The sequence below is a fragment of the Solanum pennellii genome, chromosome 6 (assembly GCF_001406875.1).
Source record: "Solanum pennellii chromosome 6, SPENNV200".
NCBI lineage: Eukaryota > Viridiplantae > Streptophyta > Magnoliopsida > Solanales > Solanaceae > Solanum > Solanum pennellii.
In genome coordinates this window covers 45783032-45793612 of record NC_028642.1, presented here as the reverse complement: position 1 = coordinate 45793612, position 10581 = coordinate 45783032, and the positions used below count along the sequence as shown (strand labels likewise).

The window sequence follows — 10581 nt, the reverse complement described above, 5'->3', positions numbered from 1 at the left end:
CCCCGCTCTCCCCCCCACACAACACATTCTTTTTTTTTAAAATGATAGTGGTGTTCTAATCAGTTTTCAGTTTTCATACACATAAATAATTTCACGAAATACCTATTATCTCCCAACAGCAAGCAACAGGCAACTCCGTTCACTAAGAATAGGACAGATGATACACAATCGGTATAAAAATGCTAATGATCCCCTAGGTCATTTTGTACTAATGTTTTGGCGATCCACCACTACAATTTCTAGTGTCCCATTAAAGCATTTAGCGGTCTAAGTTTTTATCAAAAAATTATTTTTCACACGACTTATTTAAATGTGTACGAAAATAATCTATTGGTCATTTCTTAAAGACTAGAAGCATATGAATTCAATGTTGAAGTGATAAACTATGATTTTCATATATTAAAATTTGAAGTAATTTACTAGAAATTGTATGGAGTGTCTGATTGAGCTGGAAAAGCTTGATTATTAATTAAAACATAAATAAGTAAATTATCAAGAGAGAAAAAAACACAATGTATATGGATCAATCAAGTAAAATTTACTCTTAACAAATTAAAGTGAAAATATATGTAATTAATCATAATTAAATACTCTTAACTAGAAAAACACATTTCATAGATTTAAAATTCAATACATGAATGTTTCTCTAGTAGGGATTAACATATATTCTCTTTAAAAAGACAGATATATTTATCGCGCAAAACTTCAATTTTGAATCAATGAGCTTAATTCACAAAGTAAAGTTGAATATAACTAAACAATCAATTTGATCAGTTTAAATTCTTCATTTTATCAACTATAATCGTTAACTTCGTACCATAAAAATAAGACAGACAAAAACAACATATTATAACATATTAAATTATAGTAAACTATGATGTTAGTTCAGACTCTGTAAAAAAAAAGATTAGAGGAGAGAAAGTTACCTTGCTTGTGAAGAGTTCTTTGGATCTTGCATGAACAAAGAAGAAAATCAAAACTTTGTGATTCAAAGAAATATAGAGAAATGAAGAAGAAGAAGAAGAGGAAGAAATTTCTTCTCATCTATGATATTAATTGTACTATACTATAGTTTAAAAGAAAGGAGTATTATAAATGATAAATCAAACTTTTATTTTTTTTGCTTAAATTAGAGAGAGTTTCTGAAAGATGGGTTGTCAAATTTACAACTTTCTTTATCTTTTTCTTCTTTATAGTATATAGTAATAATAATAATAATAATAATATAAGGCTCTTCCTTTTTTTTTGCTTTGCTGCAGGCAAATGATTCAAATTTCAAAAGTGCAAAGTGTTACACTATACTACTTTATTAATTTACAATATAAGTATTGCTTTTTAATTTTTTACCTTTGAAATTTTTATCTTTTAGACTCTTATGGATCATATTTTAGGGGCCCAAATATCAGATCATATACTTAATGGGGACCATATAAGTGAAAAATAATAACTTTTTCAGAATTCCTTCATTGAGGAATGAGGCAAATTAGTATTTTTTTTTATATTATATAAGTTATAGATGTGCTTTTGAAAATTTTCTAAGTCCCAAAACAAGAATATTTAAGAAGTTGAGATCCTAAACTTGATATTTCATGTTGTGATTCCTACATTAGAAATTAATGTTTTTTTACTTGGTAATTATATGCTATGATTGGGAGCATGTACTTAAAAACTATTTTGTGCTTCTCTTATGATAAACTTTAGAACAATCATGTATATGTAGCTTTATTTTGCCCCTTTTATTTTTCTATTGGGTAATACATATGTCTTTCAAACCTTTACATGTGGCTTTAGATCATATCCAAATGGTCAAAATCTTTCATCCGAACCCTCATCGAAAAATTACACACTATATATATAAGTTGTTTTTCTGAAATCGCAGGTTACCTTTGAATCCCACTCATGTCTACATATCGTTCTGATCCTCTAACTCCATTCTTAATTTACACTATATATATAAGTTATTTTTCTGAAATTGCAGGTTACCTTTGAATCAACTCATGTCTACGTATCGTTCTGATCCTCTAACTCCATTCTTAATTTTATATATACATACATATATATATACATACATATATATATATATATATATTGATTAGATAATTATACATATATAATTATTAAGTATATGTATCTGTGATTGTTTTTGTATATATGCATAAAGTTTGAATTCGTATACAATATCGAGTTAATATATAATTGAATCAAGTTAAACATTTGTATTTATATATCAAATCTCTCTCTCTTTCTCGCTTTATACAAACACAAATTATACACCGTATTTGTGTAATTTGTGTTTGTATAAGGCGAGAGAGAAAGACAAAAGAGAACTGAGTAGAAGAAGATTTGTATTTGTATAATTATAAGTGTATATGACGAAGATATATATATTCTATATACAGTCTCTCTCACTTTATACAAATAAATTATACACTTGTGTTTGTATAAAGTGAGAGAGGTGAGGAAGAGATGACTGAGAGTGACGAGTGAAATTTCAGAGAGAGGGGAGTAAAACGAATAGGAAAAAATTTATTGCAAATTGTAATCAAATAAAACTATAACATAACATTTATGTTAAATTAATAATTTGCTGTAATACATAATTTTTTTTCGTTTTATAATATGATGCATATGACTCATTAAATAAATTCCACGTGAAAAGGGGAGAGAAGTGAAAATAACTTTACAAATTCATATGATACGTTGATGCAATGTAACATATTTTAGGGGATAAATTCACTAGAGTTTTAGGACCACAACTAATAAGATAAAATTTATAAAAATACTACTTATACATTACAATCTTATTTTTTGTAAAATAAATGTATATTTAAGAGGCCAGGGACACGAGTGTGGAGATAGTGCATAAATTAAGTAGCCAAAATGGATGACATTATGATTCCTTTTATTTGGTGGTGTTAAATCAATGAACCCAAAAGCTGATGCAGATGTCAAAAGACAATATGATTACATGTACTTTTATTAGGTTTTGCCATTACCTCTAAAGTAACATTTAAAAACCCTAACTATATATCACTTATCACAAAACTTCAAAAAAAAAAAAAACCATAATAAAGAGAATATAAAAGTAAAATAAGATGACAATAAACTGGGATCTAGTGATCAATAAAGTGATTCAAAGTAATGATCATGTCTTAGGTTCATATTCCAGTAACAGTATTCCTAACTTTGATGAACAGAATTACTTGATACTTATTATTAGTGCGAGATGAAAGATATCCCATAAAATTAGTCAAAGTGCAAAAAAAATAACTCGAACAAGATTGAATTTTTTTTATAGTCATAGTAGCTTATTCAGAACAAGAAATTATCATGTTCTTTCACACCAAATGAAAGAAATTTAGACATAATTACTTTCTTTTCTATAGTTACTTTTAAAAACTCTACTATTGGCACTAACAATGAGATAAATTGAGCAAAATAAACACTTCATTAATATATTTTTTTTAAGAGAAAGGTTCACTACAAATTAGACAACTAAAAAGAGACTGAGCAAATATACTATTAGAGAATCATTAGATAAGTTTATTGAAAATGTGTTATGCCTTGACAAGGAGTATGGAGTCTAAAGGGCCAAAAAAATTGATAAAAATTTTAAAAGGGTACATCAAAAAGAATTCTAACCAAAAGGGTGAAATCGCTACGTCAGTAGCGATTTATTTTAACGCTATTAACAGAACAAAATCACTGCTCTAGGAGCGATTCTATCCCAATTTTTTTTAGAAAATTGCTACTCCTACAACGTTTTTGCAATTTCTTTTTTTTTTTAAAAAAAAAATGTTTAAAATCGCTGCTATGACAACGTTTTTTTATAAAAATGATTTTAAAAAATTTTTCTTTTGAAATCGCTGCCGAGGCAGCGATTTTGATGTTTTCACTATTTGACAAAATTTCAAAAAAAAACAAAGAAGTTTAATTAAATCGCTGCCTCGACAGCGATTTACCATACAACTTGCACAGAACTTTAAACAAAAATATTTAAAATAATAATAATAATCCAAGGCAGCGATTTCTTAAAAAAGAAGAACTCAAAATTTATAATGACGCTACTTTCCAATAAAATAAAACCAATAACAAAAATCGTTGCTAAGACAGCGATTTCAAAAAAATAATTAAAAAAATTCTTTAAAAAAAATTGCAAAAACGTTGCAGGGTCAGCGATTTTCAAGAAAAAAAGTGTACAAGATCGCTCCTACATCAGCGATCTTGATTAACGGCGCTAAAATACAATTTTACACTTTTGGTTATAATTTTTTTTTAATGTACCCTTTTAAAAAAAAATTAATTTTTTTTATCCTTTAAGCTCCAGACTCCCAAGATCAGTCATTAAGCCATGACAAATTAGTACTAATTAATTAAAATTACTAAAAGTATGAATTATTGGGAATACATGGAACAATTAATATAACTTATGAATTATTGGGAATACATGGAACAATTAATACAACTCAAGATTGATATTTGTTTTCTCTATTCAAATGTGAACTTAAAGTTTGACTCCAAAAAAAATAGTGTCATAAAATTGAAAACTACTAATTAATGTAAGATCCCACATGTATGCAGGATTTCAGGCTATCTTTTATTTATTATTATTATTATTATTATTATTATTATTATTATTAGCCAAAGTTATAGTATATATATATGTTCATTACTGGACCACAAAATCTTATGATCTCTCATTCTTTGTTTTCCTTTTCAGTATTTTGCTATATGTGATATCATTATCTATGTTTCATCTTTGTTTTTTCAAGTCATTTTCTTGTGATCCTATCCCACTAAACAAATAGCAATATCCCCAAACATATGAAATCAAATGATGTTAACAACATAGGTGAGTGGGCTTAATTAATTACTTTAGATTAGTTTTTGATCAAATTATTTTTTTTTTAAAAAATCACTAGCAAACATTATCAAAGATCTAGCTTTAGAAATTAAAAAATTGGCTAAAATTCATTTTAGTTATCCTACTTATTAAAAGTAATTGATCCAAAATAGTAGCAAGCATCTTATAAAAATCAAGATATCATTGACTATTGCTTTTTATCATTGCGATGGACAAAGCAATGAGTCCATCGCAAAACGAATGGGCTGGTAGGCCCAATGAGTTACTGGAAAAAAAAATAATCCTCGAGTTACGATGTAATTATTTGAATCTTTTGCAGCCTATACAAATATAATGTATCGATTTCATTAATTATTATTTCATAACAAGTTCGACCTTGTAAGAGATGTTTTACGATTCGAATTCCTTTCATAATTAATATATACTCTCTTGTTTCTAGTTTCATGTTTCATGGCAAAGTAAATCCCCGATTAATTCATTAAAGTGAGGAATTACTATCTATTGAATTTTCTTTTTTATATTTAAAAGTGAAACTCGAAATCTATAATTAATGGCAGGGAATCCCTACTCTTGGTGGTCCAATCTGATCATTCACTAACCAGGCATGGTTAGAACATATACACAAGTCATGCTGCTCTGTCACATCTACACAAGACAAAAGTCTTGTTGTTTAATTTTTCATAAGACAATTAAATTTAAAAAGAAGACAACTTTAATTTCATTTTTTGTCATCTACACTTGCTTCCAAAAGTTCACAAATATAATAACTCTACTATATGGGTGAAACCAGACATGTCAAGATGGATGAATGATGTGGTGAGTATGATCGAGACTACATAATTCGTGACTAGTTCGTGACCTAGTGAAAATTACGAGAGGCGATCGATCTTTAGGAAAGTTGCTCCCTAAACGAAAAATTCGAGTTCGTATATTTATTTTGTTAAAAGAATGACAAAAGTCCCACATCGATAATTAATGAGATGGATGGACTCCTTATAAGGCTTGGACAATCCTTCTCCCTTTGAGCTAGCTTTTGGGGTGTGAGTTAGGCCTAAGACCTAATTTCGCATGGTATCAAAGCAGGGCCCGTCTCATCCGATGTTGGGACCCCCCAAAATAAAAAATTGCCCACGCACCAGATGTTAAGCACTGGTCGTGAGGTGGAGTGTTAAAGAATGCCAAAATTTCCACATCGATGGTTAATGAGATAGGTGGAATATCAATCGCGTTTCACTTTGATTTTAGGATATGAAAATTTACAAAAGTAATGATAACCGTTAAAGGTGGTTGTATTCTAGTTGTCCATAGTAATTTTATGTTAAAAATTACGTTTTTGGTTTTGAATTTTGATGATTTTATCAAGGATACAATTGATATAATAATGAATATTTTTTTCAAAATGTAATTTAAAGTTATATTTTTTATGATAAAAGTTCTTTATTGCTTTTTCATGCGTGTTACATCTTTTATTTGCAAAAAGTTACATTCATTTGGGTTCCACGAGCGACGTGGAATCATGATAAGCGATTTGAAATTATGATTTAAAATCTGATTGATTTGAAGTTGAAGTTTTATTTTCACAAGTAAATTAAATTTTAAAATTATATTCTTTTTTCCTCATGAATATGAAAACCCCGCAAATTTAAAAACTATCAAAATTTCTCAAATTCATATGTAATTTTACCAATGAGCAAATCATTGTTCATAAATAAAATATCGAAATATCCATAGATGCCGCACTGATAAATCAAAGATCTCCATTTTCTTTTATAAACAAATGTTTGTTATTTCAAATTTTCAAATACACTTAATTTTATAAAGATTCACTAGTCAACAAAAATAGTAACTAGTTACTCTTTAATACAATCTTTTCACATGGTATGAACAATATCTTCACGTTGAACATGTGTTTTTAATTTATTAACTTTTCAAATTTTAAAATAATAAATCTTTTTTTTTGTATAAGATTAAATATAAACTTACAAGTTAAGTTTGCGTATGAAAAAATTAAGATAATGATTTACAATTTCAAATTATACTTTTTTTAAAATTAGGGATACAAAAATCATAATTTTAAATTACATGACCAAACGTCAATTTGAAATTAAAGTGCAAGTTGACATTTGTTTAGAACACTTGAATAAGGATATAAAAGATGAGGAATATTAAAGGTGACTTAGAATCAAAATTAAGAGTAGTAATAGATATGAAAAGCGTCAATGCAACAATGTATATCATATGTATCATACCACAATTTTTCTTATAAATGTACATGAAATGCACAAACATATAGAAAATATACGAAGAAGGGTCTAAAATATCCTCGAAGTATTGGAAATGGTATAAAACTGTCCTTCATCCACCTATTGGCTCTAAGATACCCTTTTTACCCATTTACTGGCTCCAAAATACCTTTGTCATCCACTTTTTGGTTCAAAATTGAGCACTTATTTAATGGTTTTAAATTTAAACTATTTAAATATTTTTTTAATTACTTGGCGCTCATCTAGTGGATATGATTTAATTTATAAATATCATTCATAAATCAATCTACTACCCACCCATTACTAATTAAGCCCCACCAAATAAATAAACCATTTCTAAAATTAAACTCGCCCTAAACACGAAATTACCGATTTCTGAAAATGACATTTAAAATTATTTGAGTCTGAATCGAAGCCCTAATTAAAGTTAGGTTGAGCCGCTTATTTAGGAGGACACTTTCAATAGGATTCTGTTTCAAGCTTGAATTCGAAATTTATGATTAAAAGTAAAGAAGTAGTACCTCTCGAATTAATTCATGCACCTTTCTTAATATAATTTTATAAATATTTATTATTTGTTTTAAATATTAACACTTTAATATGTTCCTTCTTTTAAAAAAACTATTAAGTAACATCGTATAATTGAGGCGAATAAATAATTAAGATGAACATAGTCAGACTTTAAGTTTATCGGTAATTTTATTTAGACACTTGAATTATAATATGTTTTAATTGAGGACTTGAATGTATGTTAATGTATTTCTATAGACATTTTTGCCTCAAATTATTAGAAACACTCATTGGTAGTAGTTTTCGTGTTGTGCATTAGTAATGAAGCGGGTTTATTAATTGAGTGTGGTTTCAATAGTAATGGATGGCTAGTAGATTGGTTTATAAATTATATTATTGATTTAAATTATAACAAATAGTTGAGCGTCGTATATTAAGAAAAATATTAAAATGGATTAAATTTAAAATCGTTAAATAAGTGGTTAATTTTGAACCCAACGGTAGATGAAAAGGGTATTTTGGAGCCAATAGGTGGATGAGAAGGGTATTTTGGAGCCAATAGGTGGATGGAGGGTAATTTTGTACCATTTCTGATACTTTAAGGATGTTTTAGGCCCTTTTCCGAAAAATTTATGCACATATATATATCCAGGAAGATATATACATAAATGTATACCGATCTAAAGCCATTTTCCCTCTATTTTCACAAGTGATAATTTCATACAGTATATAATAAAGTTATTAATTTAAAATAAATATAGTTCTATTTTTATTTGCATAAAAAATAGCAAAGAGTTACCTAAAGTTTTTATTGACTATACATTATGGTATACACTGAAAACTGAATATAATTACTATACACTGACCACATATTATGATACACTAAAAAAACTGAATATATTAAATATATATGAATATACACCCATTATTCAATTCTGATGAACTTAAAATATCCTCTAAATAGTCTCAAATTTTAAATATGAAATTCTATCGATGTTTCAAGTCTTCTGATATATTATTCGCTCGAGACGGTTCATGTTTGTGTAACATCAAATTTTAAGAGAAGAAGAGGAGGAGAAAGGTTGCGACTGGCTGCTCTTTAGTAAATAATATGAAATTATCTTGAAATTTTGAATCTTTTAATATATAATTTGCTTGAAACGATTCACGTTTGTGGTAGGTCGAATTTTTTTAAAAAGGAAGAAGATGTTGGGGAAGCCTCTCGTCGAGGAGCAAACATAAAGTAGGAGTAAGGCGAGCTTTTTCTTGTGAGCTTTTCTTCTATGAGGTTAGGAATGAGAATGGAGCGGTACAAGGCGGATATGGAGCTAATATAAAAAGTTATACGAGGTATGATGAGGCAGTCTCTAAGCGGGTGCGGGGCGGAGCTAGGCAGGTCAAGGTGCTCAAAAAGATCTCAAATAACATGGTAAAGTTTTCTTATTCATATCATTTTATATTTCATTTGCCAACAAATTAAGAAAAGATTGTATGCGTGTAGATATCACTGACGCTTTAAAATTTTTTCTACAAATTAGTGTTCAGTGACAAGTTTCTATAAGGTTCATGATATACATATATCTCTAAAAGGTGGTACACACTATCTCAAAACTCTATTCTTCTTGATTTTTATAAAAATCGTGTCACATTATCATCACAATATTAATAGGACATTTTACATAAATTTCATATAATTGAGACTAATCACATCCTAGTTCGGAAGTTTTCTCAATTAAAAAAAATTGGTTTTCAATTCCTTTCGGATATTTTTGTTGATTGTCCGATACATTACAGATAATAAATTGCTTAATGTGAGGGATATAAATATGAATGTATCTGAGAGGGTAGGGACATATTCGAGAGGGAATAGATTATCTAAGAGGGATCGAAGAGGGGATAACAATGTATCAGAGAGAGAATATAGATATATCAGAGAGAGAGTTTTTATAATTTTCTTAAATAATAGAAAATTTTAGAAATTATGATATCTTAAATGATGTCTTTACGTAATTTTCCCTTTTCCTCGACAAAAACTGTTGAGTTGTATAATATCAATACAAAATTTCTGAGGTTTGGAAGGAAGTCCATAACATCCACTTAAAAGACTCTTTCTTCAGAAAATAATAAGTTAAAATTGTTATAAAAAGTCTTTTACCTTGAATGCAAATTTCTTTTTTAAATTATCAAGTAAAATAGAGGTAATAATTATTTACATTAGCAAATTGATTGCACAATATAGAAAAATATGAATTTTATTGAAGCACTAAAAATTACCCAATAATAAAATTTGATCAATAGTACTCCCTCGATTCTCTTTTACTTGTTTAGTATTTTAAAAATAAATTTTTACTTTTAATATCACTTTTAAAATATCAAAAAAAAAAAATTAATACTTTTTTGATATTATTTTACCTTCAACGTTAATCAGTTATTTTTCATGTCAGTTCTCAAAACCTAAGATACATAAGTTAATACGAACATTATCATTAAATATTTATACTAATCCTTATTGCTTAAGAACCTTACGAAATTCAAAATGAACTACTAAGAGCCTGTTTGGATGGGCTTAAAAGCTGGTCAAACTGACTTAAAAGTCAGTTTTTGACTTATTAGAGTGTTTGACAATTATCAAAGTGACTTATTTTAAGCCAAAAGCTAAAAGCTAGGTGAGGGTGTTTTTTTTTTTCAATTTAAAAGTCATTTTATGTTGACCAAGTATATTACCTTTTTGCTCTTAATTCTTTTATTATATTATTATTATTATTATTATTTATTTTTTTAATTTTAATTTTTATTATTTTATTTTTATTATTATTTTTATTATTATTATTTTTTTATTATTGTTATTTTTATTTTTATTATTACTATTATTATCATTATTATTATTGTTTTTTTTATTTTTATTATTACTATTATTATCATTATTATTATTGTTTTTTTTAT

The 10581-nt window shown here is 27.4% G+C and overlaps 1 protein-coding gene across 2 annotated transcripts in view; it reads right to left on the bottom strand.

Annotated features, from left to right (window-relative positions):
* The window catches only part of LOC107021902, a 3299-nt gene extending 2138 nt beyond the window's left edge, over positions 1-1161 (bottom strand). For both annotated transcript variants that reach the window (XM_015222615.2, XM_027917649.1), the window contains exon 1: positions 927-1161. In XM_015222615.2, coding sequence (XP_015078101.1) covers positions 927-958 — 32 coding nt within the window. In that variant the 5' untranslated portion in view covers positions 959-1161. The remainder of the gene's footprint in view (positions 1-926) is intronic.
* Positions 1162-10581: the final 9420 nt, after the last annotated feature.